Source organism: Ctenopharyngodon idella, chromosome 16, assembly GCF_019924925.1.
Source record: "Ctenopharyngodon idella isolate HZGC_01 chromosome 16, HZGC01, whole genome shotgun sequence".
Taxonomy (NCBI): domain Eukaryota; kingdom Metazoa; phylum Chordata; class Actinopteri; order Cypriniformes; family Xenocyprididae; genus Ctenopharyngodon; species Ctenopharyngodon idella.
In genome coordinates, this window is record NC_067235.1 from 16,016,710 (window position 1) to 16,041,053 (window position 24,344).

Below are 24,344 nucleotides of genomic sequence, written 5' to 3' on the forward strand. Positions count from 1 at the left end.
ATATAACTTTGGATCTGGCCCATGAGGAGAGATGGGAGTAATTGTTTAAATGGGTTACGGGACAGACACAGAAAAAGGGAGAAGTGAGAGGAAGAAGAAAAAAGACAGCTCAAAAGTGCTCAGAACTGTGTCAAAGGATTTTAGAAATATAAAACAGTAAAATCTGGGGAATTTAGAAGAGAAACGAGATATTAAAAAAGCTTAAATCAGTATGTTTAAAAACAAAGCACATGTTGTGTGATAGAGATAATGTGAGCGCTGCAATAAGCTTTAACTGAGCACAAAGGGACAAACAGACATTTTTGCGAGCTTTTTCATGTAATTTTCCTCACCCTCAGGCCCTGCGTCCTCCCTCTCACTGCTGTATCCTCCCCTGGTCATTGGCTAAGATGAGTAGCTAAACTAAATGTGGCAGACAGCCAGCTCTCTGCTGCCAGGCACAGGTCATATATGAAACTGCACCCATATCATCAGCCCCCTAACCCCCACCCCCGTACCCTGCTGGGGCTTTTAGAGCAGCCATCAGCCCTGATTCTTTACTAACCCCCAGTACCTGAGGTGGTGAACAAGGCAACTGCAGGTGTTTAAACCTCAATCTTGGGTTAGAGGAAGTGTATGTGAATGCGTACTGAGATACAGAAGAGTTCATCTAGCAGCTGGGGACAGAGGAACACTGTGGAGCTGCAGTGAAGATAAAGGTCAAAGGTTAACTTTTACTTTTGTGTTAGTGTGACTGAAGCAAATGGAGAATACATTTGGAAATGGGACAGAAAATATGTATGTTTAATAACCACATCTTTTTACCCTTTGCCTTTTGTTTCTGCTCCCTTCAAATCCTTCCCCCATATGACCCCGGGGTCATTCATAAGGGCAAGGTCGTCCGTCTGGGGCTGAATTTGAACTCTGACCCCATCGTCTCATTGGGTTCTAAACACACGCGCACATTCATAAACGGCGCGCGTGCCCCTCTGTGTATTATTGTGGTCATCTTGATTCTTTCAACAGCCACAACAAAATAGAGCTGCAAACAGACCGGCCACACATTCAAACCTGGAGCAAAAGGCACAATTGCAAAGGTTACAGCAACCGACACAATTTATTAGTTGCTGATATTGAGGTTTCGCCGGGTGGATTTTACAGCTGCGAATGTGGAAAGGCCAATCATATCTGATTTATGCCATCTAAATAACACAAATAAATTTTAAAATGAAACACATTCCTAGAAACTTCTCAAAAACGCCTTAATTTCTATAATATAAATTATGCACCACACCAACAACTATTTTCTGACAAATTAACATGAACTTATTCTTCCTTCTGTAAATTAATATTTGAAGAACTAATATAATTAAATACAAAACATATCAATGCTAAGATCATATCCTGACTGCTAAATAATATTTAGTAGAATAAGTTAAAAATGTTATCTATATTAAAGTGAACATGTCGACATTTATCTCATTTACAGCAGTATTAGTATATGCTTTAGATAACATCATATTTCTGAAATAAACTGCCGGCGATTTTGTTCTTTTGTGAGAGGAAAATTGGATGGGGCCATAATGCTCCATCTCTGTCCGTTTTAATTGCACCGGTGGTCGTTTGGCCTTTGACCCTCGGGGTCGTGAGTTACGCTGACAGCTGCTTATGAAAAACCCCAAGATTGATACCGGACATTGAATATCTGCGGGGCAATTTAAAAAGAAGAAGAAGAAAAGAATTATAACAATAATAATACGAATATAGGCTACTAATGTGTGCATTCTAAATGACTGATATAAACAAGACGACGGTCGCCTTCTCGACGACGAATAAACGATCTTCTGACAGATCGACCGATATTGAGGATCTGTCTGACCAGTGATTTTCTAAAATAACGAGAGAGAAAAATAGGCTACAATGCCCGAAATACAATCTTCCTCTCACGAAGGAATATGGTCCGATAATTGTAATAGAACAACATAAACCGAGTAAACAATCAAAAACAAAACAATATATACATATATATATATATATATATATATATATATATATATATAACATATACTTTTGCTCTTATGTTTATATGTAATGTATTAACAGGACGCGAGAGTAATCCAGCGATTACGCTTTAATCGATGGGTTGATAGTATCTGTAGCCTAATATTGGATGGCAAAACAAAATAATCTGATTGAGTGGGAAAATACTGTAGATATTTTGTTAAGCATTGTGTTTTTTCTGTTAGTAAATGTAAAAGCTCTCTTTATAAAATGAGTTTACAGTTGTTTTACCAGGTATTTTTGTGTGTTAGTCTCTGGTTATGCCATGTCTATATCACTAATTTGCATAATAACAACAGATGATTTAAAAAAAAAAAAATGTTGATATTAACGGCGCAAACTTTCATGAGAGGTTTATTCTTATCTCCACCAAAACTGTATTATATGATGAAATGAGAGAGCATATGTTGTTTTGAGAGCGTGTTTTCGTTTTAACAAGTTTCTTTATTTCAATAGCCTGCTACATATTATTTCTAGTGCATCTTTGGGAAAGTCTGATATTTCCTGAAGACGCACTCGACGGGAATTATATTATTTATTTGATGTATTCAGAGGACAAATCATTTATTCGATGTATCACTTTATTTGCGTTTTATATAGGCTAATTAGCTTGGGTATAAATGCTAAACTTACAATAGGCCTATTTTATGAGTGTATCTGATGCTCAGCAATTTGCATATCAGTTATAGGCTACTTGAGTTTATTTAAAAAAAAAAATCTGGTGTATTGAGTAAAAAAAAAAGTTTGTGATTAGCCTGCATTATGACAAAACGCCTGACAAAATTCTGTCAACAATCTAGCCAATAATCATCGTCGTTGATGCAAGCATGGTAATGCGAATATAATATTTACATACTTAAATAGGACACTGGCTATTTAAACAATTTTTAATCTCTAAACTACAATAATTTAAGAACACTATATGCTACCCTCGATCTATAATTATGGGAAGCCACGTGAACGCTTCGTCTTAGATGAGAAGAAATGTGTTATAACTTATTTTGATTCGACCATTATTCAGCGAAGATATTTCCGTATGCATACAGTGCATTTTTGACTTACCTATTATTTTCTTGATTTGCATTATTTTAATTTACCGTCATAAAAATCTAAAACGAGAGAATGCGTGGCCAATGGCAGGTTTGTTAATTGCTTTTATAGCCTAGATATAGGCTAAACGTAATAATAGCCCACCTTCATGATCAAAATTGTGTTGTCAGTTTATATTTATGTCTACAATATCAGAATGCAGTGCTGTTTTGTGTAGTTTAGTAGCCTATATATAGATTTGCGTCTTCAAATCTTCCTTATAACTTTGCATGAGAAAATCATAAAAGTATTAATACATTTAATATTCCAAAACTTTTTAAACTAATGGTTTGCACGATTTCTGCATCGTGTTAAAACTCCCAAACAAGCATATATGGCATCAATAATGAGTCCTGAAGATTGAGTTAGTACCTTCAGATATACGGCACCCGTGAAGAGTTTGCTGTGTATGTATGTATGTCTTATTAATCTTAAGCCAATAAAGAACATGTGCCTGTCTGTGTATAAACCATGAAGCGTGAGAGCACATACAGAGAGTCAGCTTGTTCAAATATTTGATAGACCATATTCACTAGCCATCTATAAACTTATAAGAGAACGTCTCCACCTTTCTGTCCATCGCCACAAACACATTAAAAAAAAAAAAAAAAAAAAGATAGAAATGTTCACTGTAAATAAATAGTCCACATCGAAACACGTTTGTTTTTCTTCGGACTTTGTTTACTGAGGCAAGGAAGTATGAGATCTGCTGTACCTCCGCGCGCTTCTCACCATACAGTCACCAGCACGCGCAGACTCTATCTTAAAAGATCTGTTGAATGAAATATCCTCATTACAGAATTGTAAATCTGTTGTACGTCGACTGACAAAATTCGTCATAAACCCCTGAGTAAATGACCACACGGTCGCGCACCTTGAAGACGAGAAGAGCGAAAAGAACCCAGAAATGTGTGAACAGGCTTGTCCATTCAGTCCCCTTTTCTTCTGCACTGGCGCTGGCCGCCCTTTTAAAGCCAAAATCTCCACCTCTTAATTGATTTTCTCATAATTAACTCAGTCTGCTCATCGATTTTCCCCTCAGCGGAGATTCGGCCTGTGTGGCGGCGGACACTAACGGCCATACTGAGACCGCGTGATGGTATTATTACAACGTCATTATCAAGGATACGCCGCCAAACAAATATCGACCATATTGATTACAAAGCTTCCCAAAGGTGTAAACATATGTCCAGCTTTTCCCAAAGTCAAGAGACAAAACAGAAGCTCGCGCGCACAATTAGGCCTACAGAAATAAAGGGAATGCTGATACCGACAGTAGGATTTAAACCATGACAACAACAAAACCCCTTTCAAGCCTGAAGAGTTTTGAAACATTTAACCACGACTTCAACAACGTTCGTCAAGAAACTGCCAAATGAGGCCTTGCAATTTGGCTACATTATCATTCGGCGACACACAAACCGTATGTCATTCTAGCGATGTAAACAGTTACTGTAAAACAATTATAAAGATTTGTCAAAAATACGGTTTACGTAACATACGTAATAATCGCTACTAGCGTCGTATTTGTTCAACATGATTTTACAACAAAAACAGCAGTAATGGCCAAAGCCAAAGCTTCATGACAGAAAGCTGTTCATTTATCACCACGCGACAAATCAAAACATCGCTAGTGTCCAGGACTGTAAAACACAAGCGCATGCATATTTCACAGCGCGAGCTCAGTTTTTAAAATCAAATATTCCCGCGATGCCCCTGCGCCAATTACAGCATGCAGAACAGCGCGTGCACGCACCGTGATTCGCAGGAACATGCAGAGAAACACAAGCACAGACACTGAGAGAGAGAGGGAGAGAGGGCTGTCCCATGAATTAATTTCTATCTAATCAATAAAAAGAAAACCCCGGTTCGAGCAAGAAATCATTACAGGCAATAACTCTTTCCGCTTCTCTCCTGCTCGAGCTTGGACGGATTAAAACAAGATACGACAACATTAGCGTGAATCGTTTTAATGGAATATAACTAACAGAAACAGCAGAAAGTAGAAAGAAAAATATAGTAGGGTTGAAAAAAATACGAGAAAACGGTAGAAAAAATGGCGTCAGAGTATGTAAAAGTTATACATAAGCAGCAAAATAATTTTTATGAAGCTGTCAGTTTGTTTACACAACATTACCAGCGTTTCCATCGATGAACGTGGCAGTCTCCGTCCCACGCGCGAGCTGCTCGGGCACGAAAAACAGCCGGACACAGCAAAACGGGAGAGAGGGCAGATATTTGGGCTGGGTGGGGGTGTTTTCGTGGGGGGAACTGAAAAGGAATCGGGTGAGGAGCCTGAATTTGAAATTAGGGGCGAAAGGTGATGGGGTCGGGTGGAGGGTGTGTGTTCGTGCGCAAATCCTTCATGTGTCTTGCTGCCCCCTATCTCTAGCGGTTTCCATGACAACGCGGTGCTGAAAACAAGCAAAACTTGAAATTGTGTGTGCGAGAAATGAGAGGCAAAAAGTGTACATTTTAATCATTATTTCACCTTTGTTCGCCCGATTCCTTCAGTAGGCCTGTATGTTGAGTATATGTTTTGCGTAGACTTGACTAGGATTAAGCAAAAATATAGCTGCCATCTACAGGTGAAATTAATAATTGCACAAAAAAAAAAAAAAAAAAACTCGGTGAAGGCTCGAAATAGGCCTCTCTCCAAAACACTGAGCTCTAAGCAAATTAGTATAATAGACCTAGTTTAATTTACACCCCCTATTATTTATTAATTAATTGCTAAATTTACACAATTTTAGCAGTGTTTAATAAATTATGCTCCCTTAAAAAGAACGTAAATGTCAATAGATGCAGACAGCTCATTTGTTCAGCACCATGGACAGAGCCCTAGAGGAGCAACCCGTGGACACTCCTAAATATTCATTTTTTCCCTCTGTTCTGATCTAAAACAGGTTTTGATCATGATTTAATGGATAAGGTGACAGTAATAATACTGCAAGTTCTATCTCAGTTCAAAAGAAAGCATCTTGACCTGTAATACTGTTAGCAGATGAGTGTGGACTACCTTCATGGCCTAAAACCTGTTTGAAACACAGCTGGGATCATCCAATGGGCATCCAATCCAATCTGAGTCAGCAATTGTTTAAACGCAGGATATATATATATTCAGTCCAGAAAGCAGCTCCTATTAAGAAAGGGTAAGTGCAAACATCTAAATAAAAAAAGGTGAGAGAGAGAGAGAGAAAAAAAAAGCATGCTCTCCAGTTAATTTCCCATGATCCTTAAATCCACAAGGGGGTGCAAAAGTATAGAAAACACACTATTAAACAACTAAACATTATTGCACATATAGCAAATGTATATTACCATCATATACTATATATTTATACAACTATACTGTTTGTACACATGTATTTGTAAATATGTATAATATGTATTTTGTGTCCAATATATTAATGTATAAATGTATATACATTAATATATTCTATACAATCTATATGGTTTAACAAAACAATGTTTCAGTGATTATTGGCACAGTTTATTACAGGTATAAAATGTTATTATAACTAACAACATGAATTAACTGGAAAATATAAGCACTTCTTACAGGAATCCAGCAGTAGTAAGAATTTGGCCCCAACATTCCCAAAACTGATTTTTTTTTTTTTTTTTTTAAATCACATAATATCAGAGAGACACAACTATTTTCTGACAGTACTTTATTAAGAATCATATTTACGTAAATGTACATATTCCAAAACAATATCAAGTAATATCATTATAAACAAAAACATGAAAACACAAAAGTGTTCAATTTTCCACTCCCAATTCAATTACTATCAGTCATATGACAAGACTGTTTCAAAATGAATTACCACTAACTACTACTGAACTTTTATCTTTTTGTCATAAAGGTACAAATATAACAAAAAGGGAAACAAATTCTAGAAACAGGACCAGAGGTTAGTCTGGTTGTGTGTCAAGGCTGGTGTCAAATCAGCACTCATCTAATTATAATTAACTATCATTTTTTCTATCAGCAATTTACAAAGACATCCAAAGGCCCTGATAATCCATGACTTGCTGACCTTGTTTCTGAGATGAACAGCATGGTAACATGGAGTTGTTGGGACAAATGTAGTCTCACAGTGGTGCACACTGTAGAAAATCTTTGTTGAAATAGATCATGAATCTCTACTCCATCTTGTGGCATTTCCAAATTTTGGCAAAGTTGATTGACCTGGTCCAGTCAAGTACTTTATAAAGTCATCTTTGTGACTCTTATAAGCAGTACAACAGACCACTCTGGAGCAGTTCGGTTATGCAACACATCCGCCGGCCCGATGGTGGAAGTGTGACTTTGGTCTTCTAAAGCATCGTTACCAGGACAAACTTAGAATTAAGAATTAAGTTAGCATTAGCAGGAGATATGATAAAAATAAAAATCCTTATCTTTTTTGTTAATTATACAATTTAATGTTTTTTTTCTTTTGTGGATTGATTTGTAAATCCTTTTGAGTTACAGTACATATTTGTTGTGTATTCCCATCCTTTCTATCTTTTATCAAAGAAAGAGGTTATTTTACATTTCCAAAACAAAGTTTAACATTAAACTTGAATTCCAGGGTTCACTGTAGGTCATTACATTTGAGGGAAAAAAAAAAAAAAAAAAAAAAAAAAAAATTCTATCCACATACCACCTGGGGCAGAGTAAGTGGTATTCATAGATGCAGAACCTTCCTCCTGTTTTAGTTTTTTTTTATGGGTTTAGTATTGTGTGTTCGTCCATGTTTAAACTGACCTGCAGTAGAGAGAAACAGCCCCACATCTGAACCTAACCTCTGAACGGTCAAGAATCATTTTACTCCAGAAACTGTCAACAAAACGACTGCCCAGTTTAATCTAGTCTCCTCCAATAGGCTCTCCATCCCAGCAGGGTCACCAACACTCAATGGGCAATGAAATAAAAAGGCAAAACATCTTCTTCATCCATCACAACTGAAGGTCCCGGGTGAAACTGACATTTCTCAGGGCCTGTGAAGGAAACATGAGATACATCACTTAATACATACAGGAATTTGCAGAATTGCTTTGAAAACAATACTGTAGACTATGAAGCAAAATCATCAATAAAAAAAAAGAAGTATTTAAATAAAATATACAATAAAATCCCAACAAAAATGGATGAAGCCTTTGCAGATGTGTTATTGTGACACATTTGCATTCATAAAAAATGTATAGCTTTATTTAATGATTCTATACATGCCATACTCATTTAAAAAAAGTACTTAGAGCAGGGGGGTTAAAATATAAAATAACCATAAAATAACTGTTTTCCATGAAATTAGTTTTAAAAAATATTTTATGAAATGTTTTTTTAGGTCTGCCAAAGGTAAAGCAACTAACATTAACTAAATAATGATATTTTAATTTAATACATTTACAGAATTTTATAATATTAATGATATTATATAATATTATTAATATTTGTTTGTATTTATGTATCTTTCTGTTCTTTGTAAAAAATATTTGGAATGATATTTATTGTAAAAAATGCTAACCAAATAAATTAATTAAATTGATCAACAACAAAAAAACATGATATTCTATCAACATGATATTCTGTCAATTAAAATAAAGCTGAAATAAAATAAAAAATAATTTAAAAGTACTAAAATGACTAAAACTGAAAAAAACTTAATGACAAAAGCACATAACAAAATTGCTAAAACTTAAACTAAAATGAAAACGGAAAATAAAAAGTAATACAAAAAATTAATAAATACTACAATAGTATATAAATAATACTAAAATAGATAACACTGGTAGAAAAAAGGGGATAAAACAAAATTGTTTTCTAACGCCCCCTGGTGGTTACATGTTAATATAGAGGCAAGAGAGGGAGAATATAAAAATCCTACTGTGTCAACACTATTATATGATCAATATCGGACAATACACAAAAAAAATTACACAAATTAAAATACACTTACAAACTCACACTAACCTTTGAGGCTCCCAGTTTTTCCCATTATGTGTCTGGCTGCTAAGCAACAGTTTCCTGCCCTCCTCATAGTCATCCTGATCCACACTGACAAGCAGCCGGACCCCCTCCTGTCCCGCTGCCCTTTTCAAAGAGTCTGTGATGAAGACCCCTTTCAGTGCCTCAAGCAGAGCCCCGCTCAGGTAGTCGGCCCAAAAGGCATCTAGGTTGGCAAGTTCCGAGAACTTGATGTCACAGACAATAGAGCCCAGATCCCGAGCGCGGAGCAGCAGGCTCGCTCGGCTGAACAGTTCAAACTGCCTCTCCAATGGCTGCTGCTTGTCTGAAGAAACTCCTCCACGAAGGGCCGACTCGTGCTCTGAATACTCCGCACGTACACGTAGTCGGATATCTGAGAGCGTAAGAGCGTGGGAGACAGAGAAAGAGAGGACGATGGGATGAAGGATGAAGGGAGGCGTGCAAAGGGGCAAAGAAAATCATGAGGGTATGAGATGGGTTTATGAAGATTCGTTTTGAAATTGAAGGGTTTTTTGCAGCAAGGATGGAGAGAAATAAGAAAAAGAGCAGCGGAGGAACAGGGGATAAAACACGAGAAATGTAGCAAATCAGTGGTGGGTCAAAAGGAGGGCAAAAATACAGTCATAATGAGAAGTGACATTCAGTTTATTTGTTTATACCAAAAAAAAATTGGTATAAAAATAACTGTAAGAATAGCAATGATTCACACAGATTTGCTTAAAGCAACTTCCTTCCCTATTTAAATTGTGATCTGAAAACCAGAATGCACAAAAATTGAACTCTTTGTGATACGGCATCAGCTCCGAGATCTGCTTGATAACTGAGGCCAACATCTTCAAAATGATTAACATTGAGATTTTGGAGTCGATTCTTCACTTGCTACGAGTGAAACCAGTAGGCCAGTTCAGGTTTTGCACTTTAGAAGGGGGAGATCTAGATAAATTCATCATGAGGTGGCATTCGAATTATTTGCAGGCACACAGGGACTTGGAAACACATTGGTAAAGTCCAACATGTCTACTGAACATGTGCTTGTATATTTGCAGGTCACAGAGACGTGAGGGACATATGAAAGCACATTAACTGAGGCCGTTCGGTAAGTTCAGGTGGACTGAAAGCACCTCAAGCTAAATCCAGAGATGGGCTCACATTTGAAGTTTCAGTCGACAGATCTGGTGATATTTATTCTTTGATATGTGCATTTGAATTCTGTAGGGGCCGTAATTAATAGACAGAATGATGCAGGTTGGCTTTACCAAACAGTGGAGGTAGAACTGATGTCATGCAACAGCACAGGGAACAGAGACGGCAAAATACGATTGGAGTATACATACTGAACCAGAGCTTCGCAGTGATGTCATTTCCTTTCATGTCATTAGCTCAGAGGTCAGAGGAGGAAGTGGACCCATCAATCTTCAGAACATTGCTGCAACACAAATCCAACCTTTCTACAACCAAAGCTCCACCACAAACTCCACCCTTTTGCATGTTGGGACGTTTACAAAGCAACAGTCAATATGACATATAAAACCAACCAGTAATGTAGGGAGTAAGTGATGACACTAAATTGATTCATTAGTGAAAGTGAATATAACATTGATCAAATGCTTGAATATACTGTATGTATGGAGTAATTGTGAACAGTGGCACTCTGGGAATGATAACTTTGCCCTGGTGTTACACATTAGTTGACTGGTGCAGCTAAATACACATTCCCTTTATTCTATAATCAATGCAGGTATACAGTACAAGGCTTAGCTAGTAAATATAATTACATACACTACCGTTTGGGGTCGGAAAGATTTTTTTTAATTGCTAAATTAATAACTTAATTTAGCAATTAAATTGAAGTGACATTAAAGGGATGGTTCACCCAAAAATGAAAATATGATGTTTATCTGCTTACCCCCAGGTCATCCAAGATGTAGGTGACTTTGTTTCTTCAGTAGAACACAAATGATGATTTTTAACTCTTAACTTTGATGATTTAACTGCCTTGAGCATCCAGTGTGTGAGGTCTGAATGCACTCTGACGCCAGAAGTGACCTCTCGCACTCATTGACGTATACGCACGAGAGATCACTTCCAGCATCAGAGCACGTTTTCAGACCTCAAACACCGGATGCTCAAGGAAGTTGGACATAGTGGTGTATTAGAGGTAAAAAAATTATATAAATACTGTTTGGTTTCTCACACAAACCGATCGTTTCGTGTTTTAGGACATCAATGTGCCATCACGAGCCGCAGGGTTTAATTTGGATTTGTCTGTGCATGTTTTTTTTCTTGACTCTTATAGATGGAGTTCCCATTGACATGCATTATACGACTGGCAGACCGCAACAGTTGGAGTTAAAAATCATCATTTGTGTTCTACTGAAGAAACAAAGTCACCTACATCTTGGATGCCCTGGGGGTAAGCAGATAAACATCAAATTTTCATTTTTGGGTGAACTATCCCTTTAAAGACTTTTACACTGTCACAAAAAAAATGATAAGCATAAGAATTTTCAACATTGATAATAACAAGAAATGTTTCTTGAGCAGCAAATCAGAACATTAGAATGATTGCTGAAGGATCATGTGACACTGAAGACTGGAGTAATGATGCTGAAAATTCAGCTTTGACATCACAGGAATAAATTATATTTTAAATTGTAATAATATTTCACAACATTACTGTTTTACTGTATTTTTGATCAAATAAATGCAGCCTTGCTGAGCACAAGAGACTTCTTTCAAAAACACACGCACACAAAATCTTATCGACCCCAAATTTTTGAACAGTAGTGTAATTACAAGATTTTTCAAATCCAAGTGAGACATGTGAACCAGGATTCATGTGAAAGACAGTGTAGCTGTATGTGTATATACAATCCTACTAATGCTTTATTTTACCATGCCAATAAAGCTTCTTTTGATCATTATAGTTTAAAAATAACCATTCACATAATGGCCCTTACTGTTAAAAGATTAACCATTTCAGATGCAGACTAAACACTTTAAAATAGAAATACCTCCATGATGTGAGGTCTATGAAATTTAGATTTATTACTGACGCTACTAGTACTGTATGTTAAAGGGGTCATGACATGAGAAATCAAATTTGATCTTTTGACATATAAAATGTCTTTGTAGCATTTAAACATTCTTCAAGTTTCATAGCTTAAAACATCCTCCTCATTATAAACAAAGCATTTATTTCAAGCTCAAAAAATGACTTGTTTTGATATTGCGTGATCTGACATCACATGGGCAAATAGCCTACATTTGCATATGACTGCATTTGGAGCAAGACATCGACGAATAGTTATACATCATCGCACCATAGGCCCCACCCACTGGCATTCAGTCACCTGACAGCTGAGATTTGCCTACACTGGATGTGAGAGTCGTATTAAAAGCAAATAGAACCCATTATAATCACTGACGCGGTCTACATTGGACACAGTATACAGATGCGTGTTCACTTTATGCGCTTGAGTGTCAACAACAGGACAAATGGAAGAGTGAAAGAACGTTCGTTTTGACACGTCCAGAATAAACAGCTCATTTGTGTCTTTGTACGGACTTCAGAAGAATCCCAGCGTCAGAAACAAGTGGATTGTTTATTTTAATGCTGTCCCGGATCGCGTCAGAGGATTATATGTTTGTTCGGAGCATTTTTTTTGTAAATGAGGCACATTGTAATAGAGAGTTTGCAAAGAAACTTTTGTTGAAAATGAAGCAGCCAACTGTATTAGAACTGACAGCAGCTGCTTCACAAACTGTAAGTAAATGATTTCATAATGCTTTGTCTGTAAATGACGGTTTTACATGAATTATGTTTTCAAAACACTTACGTGCAACACAGACAGGGCGCTGATATTGTTTCCTATGCAATGACGTTAGCCAATCAGAACATATTATATATATATATATATATATATATATATATATATATATTTATATATATATTTTTTTTTTTTTTTTTGCAAAAAACTTTACTAACATTTTAAGTGAACCTCAATGAACATATTAAAATACAAATAAAAATCCACGTCATGACCCCTTTAAAGCAAGGATGTAAATTTAGATGAAAATTTTGTGGTTATTACCGTACAAGAACAACTTTACTTATTGTGTGTTAAGTTTAAAAGATCATAGTGGTTCCCCTCTCTTGAATATGTTCTCAAAAGTAAATTGTAATGCAGGTTGGAAAGCAGACTCGAAACACACAACTTCTTTAACGTTCTTTTAAACACAGCACACATTTACAGAGCACTTTTAGTTCCATTAAACAAACATTATCAGAGCTCGTCACATACACTAATACAGGACAATGGTTTTTCTCTGCTTCCAGCTTCAGTACACAGAAGGTACCTATAATAAGGTTTTTCTGTCAATATATGTAATGCTTCCACTGTAGGCATTATGTTTTTTGTGCATTTGTGCATCCCAGAGCATTTAAAAAAAAATAACATGTATTCACAAATATTTAGATTTTGTAAATATATTATAAAGATATTGTAAATTTCTTCAAAATAAACAAACAATAAATAACTATTTTTCTAAAAATAAAAATAAAAAAAGTTGTGCATCATTTTATGGGGTGTTGCTCCATGCGAAGAGCTTCCACACTTATTTCGATCCCTCTTTTCTGCTGAACAACAAACCAAGATGGAGGGAGAGAAATTAGGGCAAAAGGCTGACCGACTGCACACATAGGTCAGGGTCACGCTTTCTTTTGACTTTTTTTTTTTCTTTCATTCTCTCCCTCTCTTAGTATGTGAGGATGGCCAACTTGTTTTTGTTCCTGACACTTGTGTCAGTCTGTTTTTCAACTGTGGACATAGAGAAAGGAGAGGAAGAGAGAGAGAGAGAAACAAGCATTTTTGGATAAACGTTGTTGCAATAGTTTTGCTATGTCTCATTTTTTGGTCAAGCAGGCAAAGTTCATAAACATAATTTCTTGTCTGTGTGTGAAAGCATCAATTTCTAATTCATATGGAGACTGCAGGTTCAACCCTCTTGGTCCCGAATTAGCTTATCAGACTACTATTTTACACAACCAGTGTCTACTTTAATTCTGCAAAATCAAAACACTGGCAAAATTTGATTCAATAAATTAAGGTACCTGTTAACTTATAGTTTAAAGTTTTTAAAATGTAAAGTTTCAGTGCTAAAAAAAAAAAAACACATACAAAACACTGGGATGGGTCTAAACAAGAACTGTTGGGTCATTTTCCTCAGAACTGCTCCAGCAAAGGTTCACAGAAGCCGTTTTTTGAGGACAAAACATTGCAAAACTGAGCTTTGCTGATGAGTTTGGCCAACGACTGTAGAGTGGAATGGCTTGTTTTTGAACATCGATTACACTCATTTTGTGTCATGTAATGTTGTTGTAATATAGACAAATTAGCAGCACGCACCCAATGGACTCCCAGAAATTTCCAAGGAATTTTTCATGAATTCTTTGAGTCAGTTCTGTGAAACACTGAGGCCAACAACCCCTCCAGAGAGGATTTTGTTCCTATTTTTTCCCAGATCTAGTTCATAGTTTAGCACATGTAACTGGGGAAGTGGACAGTAACAACTGAAAACTGACATTTGAACACAGAGTATTAGATTCACCCCTCCGCCTATCCGAGTTAGGAAGGGGGTTCTTTACCTTAGGACATGGACCAGGCGCGTGAGTTAAAGCACAGACATGTCTTGACTGTGTATGATCGGACAGAGCGGACAGCACACACTTGTTTTTGTTGTGAGCTCTGTCTCTTTCACTCTATCCATTCTCCTGCTTTTTCTACTCATTCTTGAGTCAACCTGCCAAGATCAAATGCGGAGTCAACACAGCAAACAGCATGTTCAGCTAGTTCAGGAGTAAAACAAAGGTGAAAGTTCAAAGGTCAATCATGGCATAGCAGAACTTGTTGTCTGAGAGAATCTGAATAACAAGCATCTCCAGGGTGGATCTCATAGTCAATAGAGAGCATTCAAATTTACATGTAACCATTTGAGATTGAAGGTTGATTTATGAACATTTTATAGGTCAAAAAAGCTCACAGTGCAGTGCAACCTAATGTTTAAGGGAGAGGTGAAATAAGTTAGAGCACAAAGGATTCTCACCTCACTAAACAAAAAGGTCAGTGCAGAAAGTAGATTAGCTTTTGCTGCATCAAAGCTCAGTTACAGAGGGGAGAGGATCGATGCTTTAAATAAGAAGTGGAATGACAATAATCAGTGTTTTACTGGATAAGAGACACCAGGAAATACAAGCTGATGCAGCTCAGTCTCAGTGGCCCAATATTCAATAATCTCTTTAAAGACATTTCATTCAGGCACACTACAGGAGTTATTCACATGGAAAACTGCTTATCCAAAGGAAAATGAAAAGGAACAGAAAAAGGGATAGAGAAGTTGATGAAAAATGTGACAGAAATAAAAACAAAGAATGTGAGTGTACTTTTCTGTCTAAAAATCAAACCATGAAGGAAGCAGGGGGATTGAAGCAAGTCTAAAGCACAACTGAAACATTGTCTTGTGCACACAAATGATCACAACTAAACTAGACCTTAGTCAGGTTAGACGCCATTTTGAATTTAAGGCGGATGAAAACGAGGCTGTGAGAGTTAGTCTTTATAATGGCACAAACTGTATAGGTCCTAGATCAAGTAAGAGTCACTACTCAACTTCTAAAACTGTTTTTCAGAGTTTGACTACTGAGATTTTTGTTTTCAAAAAGAACAAACGGTATTTTGCTAAACAACAGTACAATCCACTGTACGCACTGTACTTCTCTCCCTCACAGCCTAGTTTTCATTCCTGTCAACAGTTAAATGTGGCACTACCCTAACTAAAGTCTATTGGGTATAAAAACGCAATCAGTAACCAAATCTTAATTATACAGTGTGGTTTCTGATGAGAAAGAAATATGTTAACCATTAAGCACTATTGTGCTGCACCAAATTACTGTATTATAGAGGTCTGCAATCCTCAAGTTTTGAATTACTGAGTGCAGATGTGGGAGGGAAGATACTGATATGTGTGCGGAAAGCAGGAGAAAGAAATGACTTGTGGGCTCTCTCTATTATATATATATATTGGAACAAAAGACCCTATAGATCAGAACGAGACAGAATCTAACCGGACCAGGACTGAAAAATTTGCGTAGACTTCTTCCTACGGGCTTTTGCGAGCAGGAGCAGGTTAGAAATCTAACATATTTTTGGCGGAAGCAGAAAAATCCATCCTGCAGACCTCTACTGTATTACTTTTAATTGATAAGAGCAACTGTTACTGGGACACTAAGTACATAACTAAGATTATATCATAATCATTACAACTTTGGATTTGCTTGTTGTCTTTAGCAAAAGCTAAATGCTTTGAGCAGGAGACATGAATATGCAAGGAAATAAGCAGCTTCAATTGAGGGTTTAAGAACCCTGCAAGCGTATTTAATGAGGAAGGTTACCAGAGCCATGCAGTCTTTGCACAGGCAGATATAAAGGGTCAATAAGCATCTGTAACAAGAGTGAAACTGACCACTACTGCGCATCTTGGCGCAATGAGGCAGACAAAAAGCGTGTCTAGAGCCTGACTCACACACGTTTGAAAAAAACAAGATGGCACCCTCCCAACGTGTGTGGATACACGAATAAGGCTGGATGCAGATATTTGAGGATATGGAAAGTTTTTTTTATACTTTCATCCTGTTAAAATCAATGATCATAACAGATGAAATAATCTTTTGTGCTTTTAATAGAGTTCCCTGATTTTCATTTACGTTTTGAAAGTGTGAGGTTCAGTGTGTGACTCATGCGTCAGACAAATATTTTGAAAGAATCCACACATTTAAAGATGGTAAAAGTCTGATTTCGTTAAAAAAAAACAACAACTTATATTTATATTTTTAGGAACACCAGAAGATGCACTGTGAAGCCAAAGATGAAAAGTGTTGAAAGGAGGCAAAATCATGCAGATAGAATGATTATAGGGTATGTAACTGCACCGTTCAAAATAAAAATAAAAAACTACCTATCTACCTAGTAAATTACTGAAAAATTGCCATAGACATGAGTATCTGTATTAAACGTCATTATGAGACATTCAGCTCCCACAAGGGCATTATACAGGAAAACTTGTTCGGTTTTTAATGCTTTACAGCAAATTTGAGCATGGGGTAAATTGGGGCCATCGGTATTTGAGACTTGAATGTCCCAGAAAAACAGTCCTTGCAGAAAATAAATGCCTCACACAATACCTTCTTTCCTAACAAATAGGTTTTGCAAATTTTGAGAAAGCAGTTTTTTATCCTGGTATTTCCTTACCTACTGTGCCATTATTGCCATTCAGTGCGTCTCATGTGCTCTGTTCTGAAGAGATTTTAGCAATGCCCTGATGGCAGGACAGCTTCCATCTAGCAAAAGCATAAAGAGGCTTTGGTGTGAGCAGCCTTTGAGTCCAGTCAGAATGAAACTCAAAGTAATAATAGTGCAGTGTGCAGGGAATTCACAAAGGGATGAATGGAGATGACATGGGTTTAACATGGACCTATTGTGTGACGGATTGACACTTTCATTCTGACAGCATTAGAGGTTCAGGCACTAATGAATGAGTGATTGGTTAATTATAAACTGTGAAGAAATGGAGTGCTGAGGTGCACTCAGAAATTATCAGCTCTACAGCGTTTTATAGATGCTATAATATCAAACAAAAGGAGAAAGAAATTCAAAGGCAAAGAGATTCTTATATTTAAAGAATGATGGTAAGAGAGATTAAATGACAGAAGAAGTGTAACACAGAGTAAAGAACGTGCTCTTACCGCAGGTCACTTTGTTGGGTGTTGGCTGAGGCTGGATTTCAGGCTTTCCCCCAGATTTTCTTCTCCAGTGGCGACCTCTACCTCGCTTCCGTCGGACAGGGGTGGTTGTTGTCACGGAAGAGCCAGCCCCTGACACAGGCATGACAACAGATTAATACACATGATAACTGGGTAATATTTGGAAATATTTTTGAATATTCCCTATTTATTCATGATGATTTTACAAAATTTAAAAAATAAATAAATAAATTAATAAAAGCTTTTCTCTCATTTGGCTTGCCTTGCGACTAGTTTCATCAAGTCTCTGATTCAGTTATGTATTGGTATGAAACAGCTTCACAACGATACTGTGTGTCTTTTTTAATCACACAGTATTGTTATTTCTGTGTTACAAATATATTCATATTACAGAAGCACTAGTAAGGGTGCTCCAATTGATCGGGTGCTGATCGTTATTAGCCAATAATAGCTTTATATAGTTTGATCGGTGGTCTCTATGAAAGGTCGATCAGATGACGCAAAACTCGCGAGACAATTTTTCTATGCACAACTAAAATTGCTTCACTACACTCTCCGGTCTGGCAGTTCTACCAGGTGTCTGTAAAGAACAATAAATTTGCAAAGTCTTTGCAGAGAGCGGAGACATTGCACCAACAGCAACTCTACAGCAATGACAGCAAGAAACTAGAGATGTGCGATTTTAGTGTATTTCTTTTCTTCACAGTGGCGTGCTTTCGTTCCTCCCTAAAAGCCCAAACTAAATGTGTAAATCAGGTTAGATCAGTGACCGTTATAAAATACAGCATACTGCTGCTAAACTGCAGGACATGCTTGATAAAAAGAGTTAAAACTGCATTAGGGGCCCTTCACATATCGTGTCTAAAAACGCGTGGAAAGCACGGCCGCACCGCTTTCTCCTTCTTTCCAAAGCGCTTGCGCTCCTGTGGCATCTGTTGTTGCTATGCAACCATGAACTGTGCTCTCCGCAAGGAGTAGGAAGTTTCAGCAAAGGATTAATTGATTTCTAGCCCTTGCATTAGCTTTACTACTAGATATATTTATGGAGATGAGATATAAAAACCACCCTGTACAGCTATGATCAGCTGTTCGGCTGAGATTTTGATGTTTTGTTACGGAAAGGCCGAAGTTGATCGGTTGGTTCTTGTCACATGACCTGCAGTGTACTTGTGGCATTCTGAAAAGTTGAGAGTTTTTTCATCTCGATGCGCCTGGAAAACGCACCGCATGCGCGTCGCGACCACGTCGCTTCCATTATGAGCGCGCCTGCTGCGCGGCTACATTTGAAATAACTGACTTGCACGCAAAGACGCGATATGTTAACGGCCCCTTAAGCCGCAAAAGAGACTGTTCCCCAAGCAGCTTTCTGTGCTCGTGCTCCGAGACGGAGTGGAACACGGACAAGCAAAGTGAACTTTGAGCTTCAGGTTCGTGCCTAAACTGTTAAAACACACAGAAATATGTCAAAATGCCCAGCTTGGTGAGTATTCGCTTAAATGCCGTCGGTTATGCCTTAAGTGAACATGAACATTTGGGAAGCAAGTCGCATGTGTATCAGTATATTAAAGTGACAGCAGCCTAATATTCCTGCTGCCATCTGTTTCTTTACTTACTACTTGAATTTTGGTACCGTCACAACCCTAGTTCAAACTGTAAAACACTGATTAGTGCAAAACAAAGTACGCGCGGTTACAAAAATCTGGCAGCACGTACAGTACATGCATACTATTCTGGTGACTCGTTTTGCATCACACGCACTGTAAACGGACCATAGTGTACGCGTAAAAACCGAAGTATACTTTGGGCTTAAGTGTCAATGAAGTGATTAAAAACTTAATTCAACAATCATTAAAAATGTTCACAGAGGTCTCCATATGATATTTTTCACAAATTAAAATGTTTTATTAAAGGGTCATGAAACACAACTAAATTTTCTGAGATTTTAACAGTTATGTGTGTTGCACATCACAGAAGACAATGTTACCGTCCATTAGTTTTAATTGTAGGACAAAATTAGTTAATTTTAATTTTTTTGCACTATTTTACACTATGCATTCACAAAACTAGGTAGGATGAAGCATAGTTGTCTTTCCATTCTTCTTTGTATGCCCTATTTTTGCTGTCAACTTTCCTCTTTAGACTCTTTGAGAGTGCCATTTTCTCTCACCAACTAGCTAAAATGTTAACACCACTCTGCACACGACGTAATAGCGTACCTCCAGCACACAAACAATTTAAAAAAAATGCAATTTAGTACGTGAGGATCATAGACATTATAAATACATTAATTATGTCTATGGTGAGGATGCCAAGGAATAATTCTGAGTGTAAAAGTTGGCTATGTCAAATAATTATTCCAATATGTTAGGCTCCATTGTGTAGCAAGCAAATTAAAATGAAACACATTTATTATTCACAATATGGAAAGAGGAAATAAAACTTAATTCGACTCAAACATGCCATTACTGGGCTTATTCAAGTCCTCTTTTATTTTTTGAGTTATTTTTATCCATTCCGCATCTCTCACATATGTTTTAACAAGGCAGTCTGTGTTGCAAGTTGGTGAATGAAAATACTTGCCAGGTTACGTGTCACTACTCTGCTTTATTCATTTATCCAGTGTAAAACCCAGACACCGCAACACAAATGTTGCTTTTTGTTAGTGACTGTCCTACTACATGATTTAACACAGAGTAACAGCTCAATACCAGTTACAAAAGACACTGTAACCGTCTGTCACAGGCAATTCTAGTTGCATTTTTCATCAATTAATTTAAATTATCCCTTGACTATGTTCTGGCCCACCATCTAGTGGTGAAAAAATTTTTTGGCCCAATGCCAAACTTAATTGGCAACCCCTGGGCTATATGTTAGTTTTGTTGCGTGTAATGGTGAATACAGCATGAATTTGTGGGAATCTTTGACGCTTTTAATTCAATGAGAGCAAAATAAAACCCTTGTTGTGATGTCAGTCTCCCCTCTTCTCCCTCTGCTCCTTGGCTTACCATGCCCACTTTTGTAGCATTTTTCAGAACTGTACTGAGAACTAACTTGTGCTGAAACAGGGGGTTTCATGACCCTTTAAAACTATACTACTACATTCTTATATTGGTGCATATAAATGAAAATTATTAAATATTACTCTTTAATGTTTTCTTTTTGTTAAAAAGAGTGTGGAAAAATTTCCTTTTAACTTGATTAAACATTTTGAATCAACTTGCCAACAACACCTGTTTTGTTATAAGGTTGAAAAACAGAGACAAAATCTTAAAAAGGCAGGAAAAAAAACTTTAATAAATGAAAGTGCTGCGCTTTTAGCTGCAATTTCTGCTCACCTGCTCTCCACTGGTGATCTTGTGTGTTTTCAAAGGATGGCATATCGGTGTTTGAGCTGATTTGTGTGTCCCGTCTGGTATCCACCTCTGGGTAGTCTATTTTCTCTCGCTCTGGAGACACTAACAGCACAGGTGAAACATCAGTATCTGACCATAACATAACTGGTTTACTACTACAGTATACTGTAGTTTTAAAGCTGATACTCACCTGTTCTTCTTTTCTTTTGTGAGACAAAGGGCAGGACATCATGCCGTGTCAGAATCCGTAGCAACTGCAATAAAGGTCTGAGGTTTCCCTCGCTCAAGTACCCTCGCCTCTCCAACTCCAACAGCAGTTCAACGCCACTCTTGGGTCGATGGCGACAGGCGACGGGGCACGGCTCATTCTGCGGCTGTATTCTTCGCCATGTCTTCAGAAGCCGAGGACATGGAGAATTACCCTGTGGAGATCCATCAGGCCCTGGAGGTAAATCTTCAGTCCACCCCTCTGGATCGAGGGGATGTTTTCCAGGATAGGCTTCATCGAGGAGAAAGGACAAAACCTCAACATCAGTCTCTGTGAGTTGGGAGCCCACGATCTCAAAGATCTCATGGAGGGACAGCATCTCATAGTAGCTCATGCACTCAGTCTCCTCCCAGTACAGGGAATATCTTGTGCACTGCGCTGAAGCCATGAAGAAATGTCTAAATGTGACCTGATAAAGAAGAGCATACAAGTGTTAGTTATTACATAATTAAAGGTTAAAAAAAATGACATAACTATTACTGGTCAAAACACGCAAATAGACTCGCTTTCAAAATTATAAAATAACATTTTTTATTTAATTTTTTTTATATAGAAGAACAGTGCAGTTTCCCAAAAGCATCGTAAGCTTAAGTTGACAATGCCACCAATAGGTTTACGATGCTTTCGAAAATCGCAGCCCTCGCTAAATCTTACATATGTTAGCCTAAGAGCTAGCTATCAGGATCGATTTTGGATTAAAATAACAGTTCAATAAAGCATTCAAATACAGTTTTTGTGTCTCCAATTGATACAAAATCAACATAGAAAGATATTTACACGTTCGTAGTGGAAACAGCCCAGTTATTTTGATTCGAACAGCGTTTCTGCGGTGACCCACCCTCACAGTCGTTCCAACTGCTGTCAAACGTTCCTCTCGCGCAGGGTCACGTGTACTCCTTATGTAATGTCACGTTTGAGATGAGAGAATAGAAGCCCTGAAACCGAAGTGAGAAAAGACGTTAAATTATGTTTAACTACTAAATCTACAAAAACATCGTTCAATTCTATGAACGAATAATATGGTTGAGACTATGTTCAATTGTTTGTGTTGGCTGGCTGCGTCAGCTGACATTCCACCAGCTGCTGACTTCCGCTTCTATTTACTAGATTTTTCCTTGAGCTGACCTGACATCACACTGCACCAAAAACACTCGATGTAAAATAAAAACACACGCACGCGAAACGTTACATACAGCACATGAGTGCACTTATTATCAACATTATCGTATATTAGCGTCCGGAAGGAATTGTGTTCTTTAAAACAACAAGGTTTGGTTTTCCCCATCAGTTTGTTTTGTTTTCATATTTTGCGGTCTGAACAAAACAGGCATATTTTAGCTAAAAAATCTTACCTGTACCAAACTATGTATCTGGATTGTGCTTACACTCTTGCGCTAACCTTTCTAAATACCACCCACTACTCAACTGGGAAAAACAACGCTCGAGCGTCAGCCAGTTCTGTGGACGGATCCCCTCCCCGCACAGTCGCAGATCGTCATATGTGTATTTGGAGGAAAATGGCTCCCATATGATTTGTAGATCGAGGGTTCAAGTAAAAAAAAAACAGTCACTTGTCATGTTTTCGAGATATCTTGCGCAGAATGTCGCCATATTGGGAAGGGAAAATTAGAAACACAAAAGAGATGTGAAAATTAAGCTCTTCAGTTTTTTTTAGTAGGTCTATAACTTTTTTTTTTTCCAGCAAAATAATGTCTGTGATTTACATTACTCATACTTTCGTTTTGTTTTTACGAAATAAATTACACACAACCATTCCTACACTAGAATTATTTGTTTTATTTATTTATTTATTTATTTATCATAATGTATCAAACAATGAACAGATACAAAGACAAAACAGACAGAACCTCTACAGGAATGAAATTACATAAAATCTTCATGTAAAGTTCCACAAACAAAATAAGAGAAAGGAAAAGGTAAATAAATAAAAATAAAACAACATCATAATCACATACAGAGGAAACATTATGCATCAGAGGCATTACCAAACAAATCATCATAAGATTTCAAAAATCTGTCACTTTTCTTGTTTTTAATCAACCTAAGAGATTTGAGAAATGCATCAATTTAAATGAAGAAATGTGAAAAGGTAGGCTGCGAGTTAGATAATTTTTGCTTATGAATAAAAAAATTTCCAAACAAAATAAAAAAATTAACAATATAATTTATTGGAGCATTCGTTGTACCTTTATAGTAACAAATTATATAACAATTAATTAGATTTGGAAGAATCAAGATGCTTACCTATATGAAGATATAAACGATTCCAAAAGTTTTAAGTTTTTTCACATTGGAAAAATAAATGGATCAGTGTTTCATCATTATTCCCACGAAATGAGCAAGAACTGTTAATCTCCATATATTTTGCCACAGTTTCATTCACAGGGTATATTTTATGTAATATCTTAAAATGAACTTCTTTGGTCTTATTTGGAATGCAGTATTTATGAGGTAACAGCCAGGCTTCCTTCCAGTCTATAGATTCGATAAGAGATGCCCAATAAAATTTGCCTTTAGTAATGTTACATGTTTTATTTTGAAGGATTTGTCGAGAATTATTTGTTTTATAGGCTGCTGACAAGTTACTTTATGACGACAACAACGGTTGTCCAATTTGTCAAGCATGTGAACTTACATCCTTGTGGTAATTGTAAGCCATGTTTTAGCAATTTACGTTTACAAAAATTACGTATGGCAGTGTGTAATTTATGTTGTAAAACAGAAAGTCCTCTTCTATCCACAGAACTTAATTCATACATTTTAAAACCTTTGTTCTAA

The 24,344-nt window shown here is 37.0% G+C and overlaps 1 protein-coding gene and 1 long non-coding RNA gene across 4 annotated transcripts; both read right to left on the reverse strand.

The window, feature by feature from the left end:
• Positions 1-6,786: 6,786 nt before the first annotated feature.
• Positions 6,787-23,077, reverse strand: dedd1 (death effector domain-containing 1). 3 transcript variants are annotated; one of them, XM_051864571.1, is made up of 7 exons: positions 22,898-23,077; positions 22,384-22,480; positions 21,468-21,954; positions 21,260-21,379; positions 17,907-18,035; positions 9,092-9,479; positions 6,787-8,118 (listed from the first exon to the last, which is right to left on the reverse strand). In XM_051864571.1, the coding sequence occupies exons 3-7, from the start codon at positions 21,931-21,933 to the stop codon at positions 8,112-8,114; spliced, it is 1,110 nt and encodes a 369-aa protein (XP_051720531.1). In that variant the 5' UTR covers positions 21,934-21,954; positions 22,384-22,480; positions 22,898-23,077; the 3' UTR covers positions 6,787-8,111. The 3 variants fall into 3 exon arrangements, with proteins under 3 accessions (XP_051720531.1, XP_051720530.1, XP_051720532.1); XM_051864570.1 differs by having other exon boundaries at positions 22,323-22,480; XM_051864572.1 differs by lacking the exon at positions 22,384-22,480 and having other exon boundaries at positions 22,898-23,039.
• LOC127496796 (uncharacterized) lies at positions 12,150-17,900 on the reverse strand. The gene is made up of 2 exons (XR_007925370.1): positions 14,754-17,900; positions 12,150-13,926 (listed from the first exon to the last, which is right to left on the reverse strand). It is a non-coding gene; the product is annotated as an uncharacterized LOC127496796 (long non-coding RNA).
• Positions 23,078-24,344: the final 1,267 nt, after the last annotated feature.

What these genes read in the sequence shown, in the direction of transcription:
- dedd1 (XM_051864571.1), bottom strand. Translation starts at nt 21,933, where the DNA reads ATGGCTTCAGCGCAGTGCACAAGATATTCCCTGTACTGGGAGGAGACT. An exon ending in ACAAAAGAAAAGAAGAACAG is followed by an intron (nt 21,380 to 21,467) that starts GTGAGTATCAGC and finishes CTGTGCTGTTAG; the next exon opens with TGTCTCCAGAGCGAGAGAAA. An exon ending in AGATCACCAGTGGAGAGCAG is followed by an intron (nt 18,036 to 21,259) that starts GTGAGCAGAAAT and finishes TGCCTGTGTCAG; the next exon opens with GGGCTGGCTCTTCCGTGACA.